Source organism: Ixodes scapularis, unplaced genomic scaffold (assembly GCF_016920785.2).
Source record: "Ixodes scapularis isolate PalLabHiFi unplaced genomic scaffold, ASM1692078v2 PGA_scaffold0__279_contigs__length_252992795, whole genome shotgun sequence".
NCBI lineage: Eukaryota > Metazoa > Arthropoda > Arachnida > Ixodida > Ixodidae > Ixodes > Ixodes scapularis.
Window position 1 is genome coordinate 73587180 of NW_024609835.1, and position 20812 is coordinate 73607991.

Genomic DNA, 20812 nt, shown 5'->3' on the forward strand with positions numbered 1-20812 from the left:
GTGAGTTTAGGAGGAAAGCTAAGAAGGAAAACTTTGAAATTCCAAAGAGCGGCGCTGCTCCGATGGAACTTGCTACGCCATGACTACGTAAGAAGTTCCCCAACGTTGCTAGATTACCTCCCAAATAGGCTCCACGTGCATCCACCCGGTGCGCATTGAAAGATCGTTTAATTAGCTTTAAAATTAGTTCCCTCCGACTTCCGAATGCGTTTGACTGGCTGTGTGCATGTTACATCGCGTTTTTTTTTCCGTTTTTTCTTTTGCTTTTTTAAGCCCATAGGTCTTATCTATGATCTTATCTTAGTGTCATGTAGAGTTTTGTGCTCACCCGAAAAATCTAAAAATAATTGCTTCACTTCCTTCTTCGCTCTCACAACTTTCAGGTACTCTAATTTACACCACGAACATAGTATTATTTATTGGGCTGGGCAATTGATCTAACCTTTCAATTAATCAAATAACGCTTTAATCGCGGTTAATCTTTTTAATCTGTTAATCGGTCCTGTTCAGGGTAAGGAATTTGGAGCGCAAAGCAATATTGGCTGCTTTACTACGTGGATCGAATTGATGGATTTTAAGTGACATGCATGATGTATTCTATAGTAAAGGACTTTAACAGGCATATGATCGTCTCCCATGTGAGTATACGATTCCAATCAAAATGTAAAAAACAGTTAATATTTTAATATTTTATGCTTGGTTTTGGTATGTTTTGCTTTTGTTGTAAGCGCAGCGTCAAGTTTCAGATTAGGCTGTACATTCCGCCATTGATGGCATAGCAATAATAGTAGAAAATGGTTTTGACACGGTTTTAATACATGTCTAAAGGTCAATGCAACCCATTATTTGAATAAGAAATAAATTAAAGGGTAGCGATTAATCGTGTAAAACATTTTCATCGACGCTTAGCCCTAATCACTTAGTAAGCCAAAGTGTTAACTTTGTTTGAAGCAGCTGCTGTTGTCTAAATTCAAATTCTTCATCTCACAAAAAGGTGGGAGGGATTTCTTTCGGCGTTTGTTTCGAGAGGAAAAAATATATACGAAAATAAAGGTAGAGGTTTCAGGGGTGAGCTAACTCTCAGATTGTTACTGAATGTGAATGGTTGGTTCTATCGACTTGGGGAAATTCCAAAACGTGGCAGCCTCTTCTGAAAAGTGTGTTTCTAACAAACGCCTGGAAAAAACCTGAGGCCACTCGTTATTATGTTTTTAAAGTAAAAACAAATCCTTGCTGTTCATACTGGCAGTAAGCAAAAGTTGATGTCTTTGTTACTGTCTTTGAACCAGATCACGCCGAGGAGCGGAGCCTCATTTTTTCTTGATTAAGATCCACATTATCCAGATTCTTTCCCGGGCGTCTGTTTACAAATACATGGAAGATTTGCTTCGTTTGTTTACACCGTACCACGATCAAGTCCGGTCAAATGTATGCTTTGCGCGCATAGTGCCAGTCCTGGTGTAAGTTTGCGAGCAGCGGCGTCCTGCGAGACTTCGTAAAAAAGAAAATACAAGCAAACGCGACATTGCAAATGGAAGAACAACCAATTTATTTACACTTTTATCTACAAAGGCTGAAATGCAACCTTGACTCCTATAGACAACGCTTTTCGTCAATAACAGAAATGTGCCACCCACTGCGGGAGCACACTCAAGGGAAACGCTTACTAATTGTTGCCAGTGAACTTTGCAAGGAAAAATATCCCACTGCAATGCGGTGACAAACGACACAGCAAGTAAGAAAGGGACAAGGGAAGGCGACACGTCCAATGCAAACTTTGGCTAACTGAGCCATTTTTAAAGTGAAAAACATGAGATACATCACTCTTTGGCACATCTGAAATCAGTGTTGCTATAAGGAATGGCGAAGTGACCCCATCCCAGAGTTTTGTGGCGGAAGGTCGCGACGTGACAGTTGATAATTTTTATTAATAACGATATCACACTCTCGCCTTTAATTTTTTTCTTTTTATAATCTAGGAATGTAATTTTCCAGATATTCGAATACATTGATTGATTCATATGCATCTGTGAATTTCTCTCATACATGTTTATATATATGACAGCCAGATGTAAAACAAGACTCCAATAATTTGAGCATCGCCTTTGCATGCTACAGGGTAACAAAATTGCTGCGCACCAAAGGAAGTTTCATCTAAACATTTACTTATCCACAGGTAAGTAAAGACTTATTCACAAAAACAACAAAAATCCCAAACCAAGCTTGCGCATCTTCTCTTTCCTAAGCCTCACACACCCACCTTTCCTGTTGAAGCATTCGTAAACTAGGGATCACTGGAGACGCACACATGTATACCTTGATGAAAAGGTCGATCTTTTTGCTTCGTATTCAACTGAAATACCTAGTGAATGAGGCATTTTTGGAGATTTTATTTAATTGATTCCTTTCATTTGCTCATGATGCTACTGATTTAGAAGACGTAACTATAGATTTACACAAATGCGAGTCCTGAGCAAAATTAAAACAACGATTATCGTTTATAATGCAAACAAATGACCTACATCACAATGGTTCTAAGATATTTATTTCGTTATCTTCATTGACGGAATAACTAATTAATTAATCCTTCCTCAAATTTTGCGGGCGCTCGTAATGGGGATGTATATTTGGTTGATTTCTACAAATCTCGCTTATTTAAGTTCATGTCTAAATAAAGTATGTGCCACAGTTAGCGCGAAAACGACGACATTTTAATTCCGCGCGTTTGTATCAAACATCATATTTTACTTGAACAGATGAGCGTGTTGGTAACATAGACCGGCAACAGAAAAAATAAAACAAACTCGAGACGAGGGACGAGTTTGTTTTATTTTTTCTGTTGCCAGTCATATTTTACTACCTGCAGTTTCTTCCCGGATGAGCGCATTTCACTGCACCGGTAGTCTTGTAAAAGACCGCCGAACCCTATATGAATAAAAAAACCGGGCTTTGTTTTTCCTAACCGTCTGGCGCTCTGTACCTTTTCCTAACTACGTCTCTAGTACGCACTTTTGCCAAGACGTTGCCACATCCATCGCTGTGCATACACACTCAGGGTTTCAGCGCAAAGCATTGAAACTCCAGACGCCTTCAAACTAGTTGAGTCTTCCAAGATGGCGACATAGCTTCCAAAAACTCAAGAGACAATCGCTAATTTGAACAAGTTTCACCTAAGGCAGTTCGACACCTTCTCCACAGCTTCAACGAGACAGTTTGCACAAAGTCTGGCATCACGAGTCTTGCTACTGTTTTCACAACCAAGTCATTGACCTTGAATATAAAAATAAATGTATTGCACACAACTTGTTCAGCAAGAACGATGGGCACAATTCGCTATTTCGCAAGCGATGACTCTACGACGACGTGCAGAAAAATGGTTCATTCAGACGACGGACCCCGGTGACTTGTCCGCTGATGCACACACAATCACGCACGTGCCGCGGTCGAGGCGTACGGCCGACGTTGGGCCGCCGATGCGACGCTCAGTTGACGTAGATTCCCACCCAGTCGACGTACTCGGAAATTCTGGTGTACACCCCCGGAAGAGACGGCAGGGCGCACTGGACACCCCAGGATACCAGGCCTATGAGAACCATTCGGTCGTCCTTCTTTATGGTCAGAGGTCCTCCGGAGTCTCCCTGCTCAAAATAAGCGTGGTTATGTGAAAAAATGTTGCATCAAACGGCAATAGGTAGATATAGCATTGAAATTACAAACTATTGTATAATAAAGTTTATATATCTATGCATCATATGGTCAATGGAAATGAAATCGACCACAACTAGTGTACCTTGCCCAAGCTTTCCATAGTTTTTCACTAGCTAGAGTGTCACATAAAGCTTAGTCCCTAATGTCTCGAGCACCAGAGATCATGATTCGGTGAACGCCCTAATGGAATCACACAGAGAGCTGAAATACCACGGCGGGCATCACCGTCGAGCTGGACGTGAAGTATACCCAAGAAACCCTTTGCGGTTTCTAACCCATCAGCATTAAACATCTCACAGTTGACAGAGTTGAAATTCATTAATTTGAGATAACATTCGGGAATCACATTGCCTTTCATAAATTGTTATTTACGGAACAGAATCTAGAAAAAATCACAATAGCATATTTTAACTTTCTTTTCTTCCTGTGAGCATTTTAATCGTACACTTTCTGCTTCGTTCACGGGAATTGAGATTTATTGAGAAGCGGTTGGTACCTGGCAGGAATCTCGGCCACCATCCTTGTAACCGGCGCAGAGCATGGTGTCGTAGATCTGTTCCCTGCGGCCCTTGTCCTTGAACCATGTCTTGCACTTCTCATTTTCTAGAACCTCCACGCTTACTTTTTGTAGAATGTTCGGGATGTAGGATTGACCTGCATATCGTAGTTAAATGTTACGACTCTGATTGGGTCATGATTTCAACGACATTCTTCGTTTATTTTGCATTGACCTGTCATAAGACCCTAGAAACTCACGAAGCCATCGCTTGTCCTTCTTTTTGTTTTTCATTCTGACTTGTTATGAGCAAGGGAGGGAAATGCCAGGCGTACAAAGAAAAAAAAATAGACTACGGAGAAGAGAATGAAAGTAGATGTAAATTGTCGCCCGTATTAGCTGAAAGAAGACATAATGACTTAAGGAGCTTAGTTTATGTTACTTAAGAGGCAAAAACGACAATGCAGTAAATATAACTAAACTAATTGTAAAGGCCGGTAAACTCATCAATTAATCACCTCATGCTTGCATCTCCTATATTCTACGTTCTTGGCATTCTGCTATTCATCTCTAACGGCGCACTGATTTAGAGGAGCGCTCCAACCTCGTTCGTGTAACATTAATCTTTGTAAAGCGAAGCAGCGTTGACATCGACATCATCATTTTATGTTTTGCCGTACGGACACGTAGTTTTGCCAACGACGTGAGCGTGAAACCCCCACCATGCCTTTTTTGCACACTTGAAAGCATCTACACCAACGAACAGTTTTGACGTCACGGCGCTGCGGTGGCGCTGCTGTCGGAGCGGCTCATGCTTGGACGTTTTACTTCACGCGAGTCTGATTTCTGCTCACGCGCAGAGCACACTCTTAACTTTCTGGTCTGGGCAAAGGGAAGCATGTATGTACGTAAACAGTGTTTTGAAGTAGAAACAAGCTATTGTCTAGATCAGGCGTCTCTGAACTATTTGGTTCATGGGCCGGATTTGGGATCTGACGCAGTCTCGAGGGCCCGAAAATAAATAAGTAAATAAAAATCAAGTAAAGCTAAATAAATCAACCTAGATAAGGATTTAAGTACAAACATTCTGGTTCGAGTAAACAAAAATGTGAGGTTTTTATTTTGAACTTATGTATTTAGTTATGATATACAATATCTTTAAATCAGGAAATTCACCGGGCAATCAAAGTTTAGTATATTCACACAGGGCAGAATACTAATGAGAATAGTAGAACTGGTGATGACACTACGCAATAGTTATGACACAGGACACTAAACGTGTACACATAAGAACTCAAAGGAATTTTAACATAGCTACACAGACATGCGACAGGTGGCTAAAAATAGTGGTGCTGGTGATAACAACCTGCAATATACGTATATACATGACACAGTACTATCAGCTAGCAATCAGAACGGATACGATCGGTTTGCTGCACGTCGCGGCGCCCTTTCTTTACGCGCGCTTATTTGCGCGCCAGCAGCAGGCGGAATGCTAGAAGGGGACATCGGGCCGAGCGTCATTGGAAAGACTGCGGGCAGCTGCGGGCCGGTCAGAAGGACTTCGCGGGCCGGACCTGGCCCGCGGGCTGGGGTTTAGAGTCCCCTGGTATAGACCAGGGCTGGAAAACAAAGTTTAGGTTCCAGTCCTTGAATCTATGTGACAAGCCAGGAGGAAATGCAGCATCTGGGATTGTGGGGACGGTAGTCGTAGCAAAAAGGTTAGATGGAGAGTTGTACGTCGCTCCCATTGTGTGAGGATGTACCATATTTGAGCCTGCCCCAGCCCGAGACGGTGGCGAATCCTCCGGTGAAGTTGTCCCCCTTGGAAGGCAGGCAAATGGGGATGATGTGTTCCCTGAAGACGACCGGGTGCGAGAGCTCCAGGAGTGCAATGTCGTTCTTGAAGTTTCTCCGGTCGAAGCCCTCGTTGACGATTTTGCGGCGCACCGTGTACTCCTCGTGCGGGTAGCGTTCCGTTGTGTCTCGGATGCTGTGCTCGCCCAGCCGCACCCGCAGGTTCGAGGCCGGAGTCCTGCGGAAGGGAAGACGATAGACCTCAAGGTTTTGGGGTTGTGCGACGACAGTTATGATGAACTAGGGAGAAAGATGATGAGAAAAGAGAAGCCGCCTCGGTGGCTCCGAGGCGAGAGCGCTGGACTACGGATCCCCATGTGGTGGGTTCGAATCCCGGCCGAGGTGCCCGCAATCTGACGGAGGCTTATTGCGGAGGAGGCGCCGTGTAACCGAGCTTTCGGTTGCACGTCAAAAGATCCCCATGTTGTCCAAATTAATCCTCAGTCCTCCGCTGGGGCGTGCCAGATGCACGTCGTTGGTTTGGCACGTAAAACCCCCAAATTTGACTTTTTGATGAGGAAGGAGAAGAAGAGCAAGAGTCTCAAACACCGCTAAAATTATTTGACAAAAAATGTCAATAAATTTTAGCTGTGTTTGAGACTCTTGTTCTTCCTCTCCTTCATCGTCGTTTTTCTCCCTAGTCTCAGGGTCATAGTTCATCAAGTTTAAACATCACCAGCTCGTTTGCGCCCTAACATTCTGGTCAACGACAAGTAGTCGTCCTTGTAACAAGTTAAACACCTGAGACGTATGAACAGAAAAGTTAACCAATGTCCGTTGTCCACGTTGTTGTTCCAAAGTCTCAGGTGTTCAAGATGCTCTAAGTTCACCAGCTCGCCTGCATGACCTCCGTTATGTCATCAATGTAGTTTCTTTTTTATCGCAGGCGCCAGCGTTATAATGATCGGCTTTCAGTGTCCAATACATTACTTGCATGCAGTAACATCACACCAACAGCCATTGTAATGGCCTTACTGTCGAGTGCGTACCTTTTGTAGCGTAGGTTTTCAGATCTAATTTGATTTCTTGGTAAGAGCAAGTATATTACCAGTTATGTGGAGTGTGGATACGTGTTATTTTCTTGATCATTGTTTTCTACAGGTCACGTAGCGGTACTCTCGCGCTCAAAAATAAGAACCAGTGCACGCATCCTTGCAAATATACGTATGGGTCTCAATAAGCTAAGAGCGCAGGTTCTTAGCTCTGAAGTCTGTTTTTACTTCACGCTGACGCGAAAGTTGGCCGATTTGAACATAGTACATATATTCTTTTTTTTTTCTCAAGGTAAAACGTAGATTAGTGTTCTCTATTCATTGAAGTGCGCGTGACGGTAGAATCTTGCGGGCGTGTCTCCATGTCGAAGTGCCATGGGCAATAAATATGAATTCTTCGTGACGTATGGCGTAAACTAATTTTCCTCTTTGGTGGGGACCTTGCTTCATGATGTTCATAAAATAATATTGGTAATGTAACGATGAAATACAATGTACTCTTCGCAATATGACAACTTTATTTTAGAACGGTAACTGGTGTGCGTTGTCCCGGCAAAAAAAAAAATCTAATTTACGAGCGCAAAACCCTACTTTACGCAAGAGGCACTGCTCCCTCTCTCCCTGTCGTTCCTCACACACGGCAAGGCCCTCTCTCGCTCACCCCTCTCATTCCCCCTGTCGAAAGCCGCTGTTCTTGCTCCGGGCGACGCTCTCCCTTTCCCTCCCCCCCCCCCCCCCTTTCCAGCAGCCGCCGTTGCGAAATACCGACGTGGTCGCGCAGTGCGGACACGCTCCCTCGCCTCCCCACTGCCGCCGCCCAGGTTCCGAACCTCTACAGAACAGCTCACGGGCGCCTCGATTGTGAAAGAGCGTTTCGGCCAAAAATAGCACGTCTCTGTGTCCTTCTCCAACATATGCGACGACTGGCACGATCGTTACACCAAAACACACACCTCCTAACACAGGCATCCTACATCAATTCCAATGAAAGCGAAGAGCCTATTGCAAACATTGTACAGCACACTGCAGCTGAAGACAAATCTTCTTCAGTACATCTCTCCACAACGCAGCCGCTACCACTACCAATCGCACAACAGCTTGTGTGGTCGCTTTTTTGTTTTCGTTGTAAATTTATTACCTAATCCAAGGTGTTGGTGTCGCACCCTGAGGCAGATTTGGCAGCGATAAAGTTGCGAAATAGTTAAGCTACTGTGAAGCACGCCAACCTAATCAAAATACGTCTTGCATGGAAGTGGCACCGTAATTGTAGCTTTTATACTGAGCGTTTCTGATCTGTCAGTAGGTGTTTGCACTGCCTCGTTCACAAAGAGCCACATAGTGCGATAAATCCTATGATATTTTATTATTACAAAGCCGTTGATAGTGCTGCGATAGTCAATAAGAAAATGCAGAAAACCCGGATCGTCATCAGCTTCGTTTAACTGGATTAAAATTGTGTTAAAGCTGTCTTCTTTTAATTTTTTTTTGCAGTTCGATGGCCTACATTGGTCAGTAGTTACACATGAATAAACAGCGATAAGTCTTAGATTATGACAATTTTTTTAATAATTTTTTTGTAGATAAAATATCCTGTTCTGATGCCACAGTCTGAAAAATAGCTGCATATTGCGCACATGCAGCACTTCACTCCCCCTCTCCATAACGAATGCAACCGGAGTGCGAACGAGCAATATCCCTAGTCCCTACAGTGGACTTATCCACGAGGGCGAAACGTCGCCCACATCAATCGCCCTGCACGTATAAAGTCGTCCAGCCCTCTTGCCAGTAAGATCTCGTGAAATGGGCCGCGCTTGTATCGCAAGGCTGCGTGTATGCAGCACTTTCTGAGACTGCATTCTTTTAAACTGAGACACGGAAGTAGAAAATAAGGAAAGGTAAGTAAATACCAATGTGTTAACAAGGATTGCTCTTCGGCGCAGGCCCTAGCAGCTCACTTCCCCGGCTCATACCTGTGCCAGTTTGGCGCAACTTAAGCTTGGGCCAGGATTGAGCCAAGTTGGCTAGCGCGCGCCAACCAGGCCCTAGCCTGGGCCGAGTAAGTGTGCTACATGGGGGGAGATCGGTAGCCGAGTATGTTAATGCACCGGAGCTCGGAGCACTTAAAGCGAAAGCTCGCGCTTCAGAACCCAGGAATCCTGACCGGTTCAATTCTTATTCTTGCCCGTTTCGGTCTGGACGAGCATCGTATTGGCATGCGGTAGTGTATCATTTCTGCGTGATACACATGAAAGACCGTCTTCACATGCGCAGCTCAGCGCGAGTGTTCGCAGACCCTCACCTGTCGACGCAGTGAGCAGCTGTGAGTATCCAGCGTTCGTGGACGAGCGCTCCTCCGCAGGATATCTTCTGGGAAAGAAAACTCCGCTTGACCACCGCAGCCTGTTCCCAAAGAAAGACATTACTCAAAGTGACAGAGACGGCTGGAGGATATCGTTAGCGTCTCTTGGTTCGTTTTTATTTGCTACAAGAAAGCACCGAATATAAACATCACGAATGTGAAGTAGAAAACGGCAAACTTGAACACAACATATTTTGGTTTTTATCTGCTTTCTTCTCTGCAGTTGCGCTTGCATGAACTGTTAATAAGTAAACTAACGGAAACATTGTTAACCATTTGACATAGGAGGTACACTACGCGACAAGGTTAGCATAGATGAAAGAATGATTTTTTTTTTTCATTTTACTCCACCATTGTAGCACTGAACATCAAATGTTATTACGCTGCACGGTGTCCGTCGACTAAATGCTTTTTTTTTTCGCAATTATTCATCTGTGAGATTCAGTGATCGCGCTAATTGTGCCCCACTGTACATATCCCACGATTCGCTCAGGATGGTACTCTTACGCAGCTCACAGATAGAATCGGTCATTGAATTGCTAAATCTATGATAATTGTACGTACTTCAGTAAACACTCAGCAAGCACTGCCCCTCTCATGGTGTTAATGTGTCCTCGCGCGTCGCATACGTGATTGCATCTAATGTTCTTTGGTGAGCGAGAATTGTGGAAATCATCGAGATTCGAATCATGCAATACATTGCGATGCATGTGTATTACAAAAAAACTTCACAAAGAAGCATCCTCATTCATATTTGAAGGGGAAACATTTTGTGACGTGCGAGGCATTGTAATGCCCGGAGATGAATGCGTGGGATTTGTGTAATAACCGCTTTATTGATCTAGATGCTAGTCGCTATATAATTTCTACTCATTTTGTGCCATAAAATTATTTAAGAAACTAGTATATAACTGTGGTAAACCAGATAAATGGCGCCTTGGAAAATGACAGAAACAAACTGCAATGACACTTCAGCGCCATTTTTATTTTCTAGGGGTGAATATATGATGGGAATATACACGTGATGCAACTCTGTTGGAGAGCAGAAGAAAAGAAAGGTAAAACTTCAGACGTGGAGCAAGGGAAGTGAAACATGTTTCATCGCTGTAATTTTCTGCGGAGGTCTGTCCTCTATTTCTTTTTAATAATTTCTGTTTTAAATTAATTAAATCATCATAAATCGAAAGGCTCAGTTGGCAGCTACACCTGTAATAAATGCCACGTGTAAAAAAAAAAGTTGTTTATTGCTAGAAACGACAGTTTTTAGCAGTCTTTTTAGCAGTTTTTAGCAGCTTGAAAGCGTTGATCGCTTTCAAGGGCGCGTTTGGCTAAACTAAACATAAATGGGCGTGGTTAGCTGGACTGAATACTGTTTAAATTAAAACTTGATGAAGAATATTAATTTTTTTGCCCTATTTCTTTATTACAAGTTCATATTTTGGCATTACAAAAGTTGAACACGCAGTCCATACCGTACACACATCTAATAGCCTTAGGTGAGAATTAAAAACAAAACAGGTCTGGACAGCTCTGAAGAAGTTGCCTTTATGGCAGTGATGGTGAAATGCCTTCGACAGGTGTTACAAAATCAGGCGTTAGAAATATCACTTTTTTTTTAGAGTAATCTTTTTTCTCTTTTCTTTTTTGTCATGTCAGCTACACCAGTTAAGGCCGAAATTTCAGTAAACCGGCATCAAGGTGCATTCTTTTATTCGTATTTGAACGTCACGGAACTTCTTGGCTTTGTTTTCAAAAGTTCTAATTTTATTCCGCGTGAAACATGAAGGTAAATCAAGGTACGTTTGAACATCAATGTCCACCTACACGAAGAGTAAAATTTGTTAGCAAATAAGTCCGAGTCCCAGAACCCCATTTGAAACAGCAACAGAGTCCATGCTTTTGCTCCTGTATTATGCCCAACTCTTCAGCTAGTACTTGTGGACGCAGGTTAAGATTCTAGGACATAAACGTACCTGCCATGGCTGTTGCCCAAACTTGGCGTTTTCTCCTCCGACCACTTTCGAATTTCGGAGGTAGGTTCTTCCACAGACTGAAACACAAATTATGCAAAAACTAGATTGAGCAAGAAGGAATCTTGCAGACATCACAACGAAACTGCGAAAAGTTGGCTTTCGCGGTGTTGAACAAGGTATGTACGGACATTTTGAGACTGATGAAAGCGCTTTTTTAAATCTCGCTGTTTAGGCTGGTCAGGCAGGGTTAGGGTTTTATAAACGCGCTTTAATAGCAATACTAAAGCTCACTAACAAAGTGCTCTAACTTGTATCCCAGGTGTGGTAGAGATAGTACTGTAGTATTTAAAAAAAGGCTTGGAGTTAAAGGAGCATATTATTCTTAAGGAAGCAATTAAAAAACAATGATTTTACACAAATTTATTCATACGATTTTAATATAACATATTCGGTGCAGTTCAGGATATATTTTGCTTCTAGAATTACAGTTAATACTTTTCTGGATATTCTCGGTAATCGTCAAACCAGATACCATACGCGATAATTTCCTACGAAAATTTACCCCTCGCTCACGCCTGCTGTCGTGACTTCTGCCAGCAGCAGGGAAGAATCATACACGTCGGAACTTAAAACTCATGATTACACTTACTGATGATACCGCTCTCACAGCACGACACCAAACCTGGCAAGTTCCCGTCTGCTACCACTGAGCGCGTATAAGCAGGCAGCCCCCCCCCCCCCCCCCCCCAAAAAAAAAATAAAAAAAAATAAATAAGAAAAAAAATAAAAAAAAATAAAATACATAAAACATGTCATGCAGGGCCATATGTTATCTTGCCAGGTTGTGCTTGCCCGCAGTTCTACACTTGCTGGCGCACACCAAACCCAAATACCGACCATAACTCTAATAGCAATCTTGCATTGGCGTCGGTGTGAGTCCACATGCTCTTTTTCGGGTTGTCATTGCTGATTTTACTCTGCCTAGCAATGTATTACTATTTTAGTTGCCTGAGAGAAATTAACCACGCTGGTTATACCGCAAAACTTCGTGTAAATAATGTGACTTGCGGCGATTCATTCAACGTGAACGCCGCAGAATGGACGCTAAAGCCTGATTCGCATGATGAGATTCTGCTCGCTATTTTCAGTCACGACGTCGCTTGGGCTGAAAAAGCTGCGATTCCCGACATCAACACTGAAAATCGCAAGCAGGATCGGACCAAGTGAATCAGGCATAACAAGTCGATAATGACCACTGGAAACCCCCCCCCCCCCCCCCCCCAATGATCGACATCTCCCTACATCTACTATTTACACGGAGCCTATTTACCCCACATAACCTTCAAACAAGACAAATAAATCTGACGACCACAAGTATCCGTGAATTCATCCCAGAGTGTTTCATGCACAAGAAATCGTAGTTCGACTGTGTCTGGTTTTCCCTCTTCACGGCACCTATCCACGTTCTCGGACGAACCGAGCAAGCAGAAAAGACGGGAAAACTGATCTTTACACTTTCCTGGCTCTTTTGGCACAGCCCCAGTCACGGCGTTTTGACAACAAGTCAAGTTTTATTCTGGTTTCTTTCTAAACAACACAGGAATGCTCGTCCCGCCCATAGCGACTTCCGCCCATACTTCCATATCGGAAGAGCCTCCGAAGTACCCCACCTCTGAGTGACGTAATAGAGTTGAGTTGGTGTATGTGTTTCACTTGCTTCCGTGGTTTGGTCGCTGCGGATACTGACAATAGTATGAAATATTACGAAAATATTTTTTATATAATGTGAGATTTTCCTGAGCTTCCAAAAGTGTGTCCTCATTAGATTTTTCTTCCCGTACCGCAACTGCCGCGTCCCACACCAAAGCCTTCTTCGCTTAATTAGTTTAAAATGCGCAAAGTATATTTTATTTATTTATTTATTGATACTGTCGGCCCTTTACAACGCATTTACAGGAGTGGTATTACATATAAGATGTAAAAGACCAATCATGCACAGACACTTCGGAAAAGTGATTTACCCGGACATAATAACAACTAAAAGAAATGGTTTTGTGTTATTGTATCGACTCCCACGGGTGAGAAGTATTGAGGTACTTGTGTGCATCTTACGAGCGTCCTTGACCATGCCTTCCTTGGAAGGCTCGGCGTTGCGAGGCACGCAGCAGCTCCAGATGACGCCGCCATTGCAGAGGTCCACTGGCCTTTTTCCCTGTATCCAGCAGCTGACTCCCAGACCGCACGAGTAGGCGCTGCCTCGATAGAAGCACTTTTGGGGAAACGCTGCACGAGTGCGAAGTGAAACGTATGAACGTCAAGAGCCTACTTCGCACACCTCCCTACACTTTATAAATTCAATTCGTACACCATCTTTTTTTTTTTTCGTTAACCTTAATGTTATACCATTTTTAATTTTACGTGATATCCGTTCATTGAATGTAGAAAGGTGAGACACGGGTCTCTACTCCTCCTTTTCTTCCTCCTGAATCTTTAAAAAAATTAATACGTGGCTTATGGCACGCACTAATTTATTTATTTTTTTCTAAAAGACACTGAATTTGTTTTTAGGTTATTTATGGGACTTACAATGGATTGATCTCCACCCATACAATTTTGTTTGTTATAACTGTTTGCGTACTTCGCTTAACGTGGAGCTCAGAGACTGTAAACTAATATCTCAGGGGAGTAACCCAGCCTCCGGAGCGTTCGCCCACTCAAACGCAATCGAGAGATATGAGCTCGTGTTGTATGACCTCGTCGCACTAGGAAGACAGACACCAGCCAGCTTTTTAATGACCCAAGCAGTCTTCTATATGCTTTCGTGGACAAACGAAGAAGCTTAACAGCAAAGTTGGTCACTGACAATGTGCATCGGCCTTTCACGGAGCAGTATTTGTTGTTTCTTACTTTTGTGGTACGAAGTACGAAGTACTTCGTCCCACAAAGTAAGGTCAAACCATAACAGACGAAGTATGGTAAAAAGGCAAAACAGAGATTTTAAAAAAATATGTATTTTTTTACCTTGTTCCGCAGTGAACTGCTCTTTATGCTCACAGAAGGTATTAACTTCTGTGGGCGGTACTTTAGAATTTCTCTTTCAAAGTGCGATATTTTATTATGCCGGAAATGTTTTAATACTGCATTTTGACGTAATACTGCGTCTTTCTCCGCGCTTGGAAGGGGTGCAAAGTTGCGAGGCGATATCCCAAAAACTTGAAGACGGAAGTAACGTCTCTCGAAACGTAAAGCAATGACGGCCAGCGAGCTGTCGCGTCAGCCACGGAGGCGCCGTCGACTCCTTTTTCTTTTGCTTCTTCCTGGCAACTATTTTTTTTTTTTTTTTTTTTTTGTGTTCGCACCATTGATGCGGCGGACATGCTATCGCTTCATCCACGGAGGCTTCATCGGCTATTTCCATCTATGTGTGCTTCTTCTTGAAAAAAACTGTATCGTGTGTTTAAAATTGCCCAATAGCGCGCCCTGGGGCTCTCAACTTGTCAAACACAAAGTTGGGGCCGAAGTTCACGGAGCGCACCGATTGGAGTATCACGACGATGACTTCGCGCTTTTGTTGCCAGCGTCCAATCGGCGCTCTCCTCAAACTTTCCGCTCCAACTTTGTGTTTGACGAGTTTAGAGCCATAGGTTTCCTCCGTCGCCTTACTTCTCACGTAATTCCGCACATGCACCTCGGAGATCGCAGCGCCGCGGGGTGCTGATAAATTGCCTCTTTCCGACTCTGAGCCGCAAGCATTACTTTCTTGCGCACACACTATAGTGCCACTAAATAAGCTACGCTTCAGAGTAACGACACATGGTCATATTGTGGCTTGAAATAATGGTTGCCAGTTATCTGAAGCTTTATCTGAAATCACGAGAAACGCTTTTCCGTCCTCCACAAATCTTTAAAGGGGCGGTGCAACGATTTTATGATTGAAACAATTTGCATCTCGTCATTTTTATGTTGTTTGTCGTGTCCCGGAGGATAGAGAAAACACTTCCTTCATTGAAAATGTCGCGATTCCGCTGCATAATCGCAAAGCAAAAGTCGAGCTTTTCCCCCCACCTGTAGCCCCAAGTGGCAGCCGAAGGAACTACGGCGGAAAGATTACGTGACCTCGCTCGGCTCTAAGCTGCAGCATAGCGCCCGCTAATGTACGCAGAGAGAGGGAGGGGAAGCTTCCTCCGATATAGCACACGGGAAGCTACACGGCACTCCGAATGACGTCACTGGGAGTGCGACCAGGTGTGACCCTGAAGACTGGGAGTGAGTTGAGGGGTGCCCGAAATGCCCATCTTTATCTTTTTTTTACGCAAGAACTAGGACACGCAGGCGAAATCGGTTTTCTGTTCTTTACTTCACAAATGTCAGGGGGCAACTTCCAGAAATCTTGGACCGAAGTCCGAAAATCATTGCACCGCCCCTTTAAAATTCGCGACAAAGCAAAGCAATATTACATGAGTTTCCTGACACCAAATCCGATGCTGACGAACTCGCACTTTTGAATGAAGATGGATCGGCAGTTGCGTCTGCTCCCAAAATAGCGGCACCCCCAACAATGTCGGGGAACGGTGTGCCGATACTCTAAGCGCAGCTCATTTAGTGGCTCTAGCACCCACTATCGTCATGCGGCACAAGCCCGTGAGTGTATCTCCAGCTGTCACAAACAACACATCTGGGACAAATGGAGAATGTACGGCCTCTACAATTAAACACAGCCTAGCCAAGACACCGGCGGACTGAAAACGTCTGCGGCTTGGTCACGACATTCCAATCGTGCTCATGGGTGATTTCAATGTAGACACCTCTCTAGAAACCAGAACACCGACTTCGTTGCTTTCATGCACGAGACCTTTGGTCTGCTACTTGTGTCCACCACTGGACTTACGAACCTCGGCGGGTCGTGCATCGACATGGAGATCCACAAACGATTGGACAGCTTGAGATGCACCAAACACATCTGCACCTTCTTGTACCATCGTCCTGTGCTCACTATTTTTTTTCTTTCCATTGCTCTACATATTTATCATATTTCAACACATATACACGATGACTTTATATATCCCCCAAGCCTCTGTTTTCTTTCATTTCTTGTGCCACCCCCATGTAGTTGTACGGAAATTTACGCAGCATAGTACACATATGCACCGACTAATTTTTATCATTCGATGCGTTATAGTGACTCTCTTTTTAGTGGTTCTTAGCAATAAAGGGAAGGGACAAAGGTGATTTCACGCTGCCTAATTTCCGTTCTATACTACGTATTCCGTCTGCACATGATAATTTCCCATTGAGCCTTCCTAATGCTTCCATTTAATAACTTCATTGTCCCTTTTGGAAGGGATCGATGAAGATGTTGCAAACCGGGTTGCGAATGTTTGATCGAGTATAGTGCGCGAGAAGGCATTAGCAGCAATATTTACTTTGTTGACCGATGAGCTTTGGTATGTCAGGCGTATTTACTATTCGGCAGTCATGGTCAAATACTTCTGGTCGGTAAGAGTTTGCGCAATTACTTTATCTATTAATCGTTAGATTGGGCTGCACCGCAAAAGTTACTTCTAATCAGCATCGATATCGCCCAGGTCCTTAAATTGTTGACAGCGTTTTTATACTCTTTTTCTAGGGGTACTCCGAACTCTTCACTTTTCCGGCCCTAATTTTTCACGAATTGGGCGAAGGGGTTATATTCGTGACCTTTAAGTTCCGAAATTTCTAAAGGTTTGAATTTACGTCTCTACACAGTAGCTAGAAATATTCTTGTCCTCTTGAGAAATTTCCATTTCGCAAAATTCGCAAAGATTAGAAGATCGCGAACATTAAGACTTTTACAGTACATGAAATTTGCAGTTTAAAATTACCAAGCTTAATTGCGATACATACTTCATAATCCCAGCCCAACGGCAGGCTACCTTATATAAAAGAACGACTTTACGATATAAAATTATTTTATTGAACGCCGAGTGAGTTTACCCGCAACGGAAAACAGCTAACTGATTAATTTTTACTAAATTCATTTTAGTGCTTTTCTCGTACTTTGATATATTTAGAGATATTGTAGGGTTATTTCAGGGTACCAGATCCCAAACTCCTCATTGGTAACAATTAGAAAAAAACAAAACAAAAAAACATTCTCGTGAGTAATTGTGTGGGGCTGCAAGCTAATAAGCTTCACAAAATATAATTATGAATTCGGAAGTGTTTGGCTCGGCCACCACACACTCATTGCTCGTCATCTGTTAAAGCCATTTCGGAGGAAGGAAAATCTCCCCTTGACGTGTAAGAATATTTGATGTCACCATGTTGATTAGTTCTGCCTTTTAAAATCTAATTTATAATATTCACAGTTCGGGACGATTCTCCCCAACCTAAAATCCGCCTTGTTAGGTAAGTACGCAGTAAACGGTATTCATGTGAGCTCGCATCCCCGGTTTTGTAACAACATTGTTGAATTTGGAATGAAACAACCTATATAAGGCATGCGCAACTGCTGCAAGTTACGTCTTGTATATGCTCCGTGCACAACTGTTACAGAATGAAACGGAGAAAATGGAAGAATATTAACGTCTTCAGCTCAGCCGGAATATGCTATTGGGTGTTTTATTTCCAGCTCGTGCCGTTAATTATTGTTCATCAAAATAATGGTATCTGTATTGGCAATTTCCGGAGCACGTATTGTAATCAATAGACATTGTTAGATTTGAAATTGATATTGTCACAAATTTGTATCGATTTTCGTTAAAATCGGCAAAACTTGCGCCGATTTCGAAATCGGCACTGATTTGAACATTATGACGTCGGTGACGTGGTGCTTGTGTCCAATTTATGAGCTGCAGTCAGCCGTGGCCCTTCTGTCTGAACCCTTCAGAACCGAACGGATCATGGTAAAGCTGGGAAGCATTCAGAAGAACACAAAAAAAGGTATCACCTGTTTTGGGAAATTTCTCAGCGGAAATCACGTTTCTGGTTATTTATTCTCATGGGATAGTTTTATGTACAACGTAAAAAACAGTCAATCAAATGTGAGTCCAGTATCGTTTCACTGCCCCTTTAGGAAAGAATACGTATAAAAAGCGCAAAAGAAAAAAAAAACCTTCTCTTTTTTTGAGTGTAAGAGGAAGCAATGCAAAATGAAATCGTTCGATGAAATCTCGTTACATAATCCGAGGGTTCGAAGGTAATCGTTTTATCGTCTGTTGAGCACCAGAATACAGCGCATTCTAAGAAACTGTAAAGCGGATTCCGGGAGGATTAAGTAGACGCGTGTTATCCTCGTTTTCGTTGCAAAAAGTTGACCTTGGATACTAAGGTGAAATCGACATTGCGATTTGGTTTTTATATTGAGCAGAGTGAAAGAAACAATGCTTTGTCTTCAGCTAGAATGCTGCACAGCATAATATTAATTAAGATATTTCGGTCAACTCGGAACGCTGCTAGTCTATTGTTTTGCGTTATAGTACATCTGAAAACTATCAATGTTTTGCTAAACTGTTCCAATTTTGCTCTTCACCAATGACATCAAACTGAATTTATATCCGATCGTGATACTGACTGCATGTTCATGTTGTGTTCTTGCTAGTTTTTGCTTATTCAATCATCATCAAATAAGCAGTTTTTGTTCATACACTACCACGTACATACAAAGCAACAATTCAACGAGTTTCTGCTGTACGTGGTCTTGGCGTTCTTTCTGACGGTCATCGTATACGGTTCGAGTACAAGAAGTAACAGTGGGTAGTTTCCTACATGCACTGGGCTTTATATATCACTCATGGCGAGATAGTTTTTAAAATTTTAAATTTTATCATCCCTCATTTTGGTCCTTGGTACGCTCCAGACTGGGGTTTAGTGGGCAACGCTATGTGGTGCATATACGTATAACTGTGAACCTGAACGAGCTCAAAGCATATATTTTAGACTGGCGACGACAGACATTTCAATTGCCGTTGATGCTACGTATATGATAATAAATCTCTCTCCTTCAATAGTTTTACTTGAGCGAGGTGTCTCAACAGTGAAAAATTCGTAATGTGGTGTTGTTACACAAAGTTATCTTCGGTAAAACTGACAGCATTCTTTTGCTATATCACCAGTTCATTTCATTCACCTATCTGCAGTGACAGATTTTTCTTGCCTTTTTTATTTCAACAACGCAAATTGCATGCCTCGCTCATGTCTAGAAGAATTCTTAATTTAATCAAAACGCACGATGTTAATCTAGACGCCTTCTCAAGTCGCATTATTATATTGAAGAAACAACTGTTGCGCTACATGTTTTATGCATGATCAGTGATTGTATTGGTATTGTTTTAGATGTTAAAATTTGAAATAGTATAACGGTAGCGCTCAACGTTTCTATAGTATTTGTTCATCTGGTTCGTATTGCTCAGTGTACCAGTAAGAACGTTCCAAGCCCGGTTTAAGCATTGACAAAAATAAAATATAATTATTATTAAGGCAAACCAAGCAGAGGTGGTACACGTATGTGTGACGAAGCGAGTGCCGTGGCACCCGGGAACGATAATACAGTTTACCGTGCTCTCGCATTCTCTTTGATCAAATGAAACTTCTAGTTGTGTGATAGGAATCTCTACTCCACTTTCGTCATTGGAAGTACTCAAAATTCATAAGATGTGTATCTATATATATATATATATATATATATATATATATATATATATATATATATATATATATATATATATATATATATATATATATATAAATCAAAGATGCGTACTGTCGGAGTTACCAACTCGAAGTTTATTACGACCGTTAAAAAAAAATGAACTGACTTTCAATTGAAAGTGTAAAGGACTCACTCAATAGACCTCATTCAGTCTCAATTGAAACTTAATTGACTTTTTCTATTGAGTCGCTATTGATCCGTCGCAGACTATTGGCCACTGAGTCTTAATTGAATTTTTAGCAATTGAATTTCAATTGAATTTTGGCAATAGTGTTTCAATAGAACTTTTGCTATTGAGTTTTAATAAAAATATTGCAATTGGCTTTCAATTGAATTATTGGAACGTGCTTCAATAGAATTTATTGCAACTGCATTTTAAAAAAATGCTCTGGTTGAGAATTTTTTTTCACAATTCTTTAAAGCATGCAACATGAAGGAAACAAAGCACATAGAGGAAACGAACACAAACATCGTAACTAAGCACTCACAACCCACTAATCGTAATCCCTTGACTACCCCACCGCCTTATATACCCTACATAAGAAAGGTATTCATTTGGCCGGTGACCACCTCAGCATCTACTAAGGTTCCCAGTTTCCTATTTCCTCCTTGAAAGTCTCATAGATGATAAACAGTGTTTCGACGTCATTGGACTCTATCCCTTAATAGAGAAACATTGGTACAATCAGTAATCGTTCGGTGCACACGGGTGCAGTAATCCACAAACGACCAAACTCA

The 20812-nt window shown here is 42.3% G+C and overlaps 1 protein-coding gene across 2 annotated transcripts in view; it reads right to left on the reverse strand.

The window, feature by feature from the left end:
- Nucleotides 1–2343: 2343 nt before the first annotated feature.
- The window catches only part of LOC8053104 (serine proteinase stubble), an 85168-nt gene continuing 66699 nt past the window's right edge, over nt 2344–20812 (reverse strand). For both annotated transcript variants that reach the window (XM_042288799.1, XM_029982450.4), the window contains exons 3-8: nt 13498–13668; nt 11386–11462; nt 9353–9453; nt 5971–6239; nt 4205–4362; nt 2344–3638 (exon numbers count right to left, since the gene is read on the reverse strand). In XM_042288799.1, the coding sequence (XP_042144733.1) occupies nt 3483–3638; nt 4205–4362; nt 5971–6239; nt 9353–9453; nt 11386–11462; nt 13498–13668 (932 nt within the window). In that variant the 3' untranslated portion in view covers nt 2344–3482. The remainder of the gene's footprint in view (nt 3639–4204; nt 4363–5970; nt 6240–9352; nt 9454–11385; nt 11463–13497; nt 13669–20812) is intronic.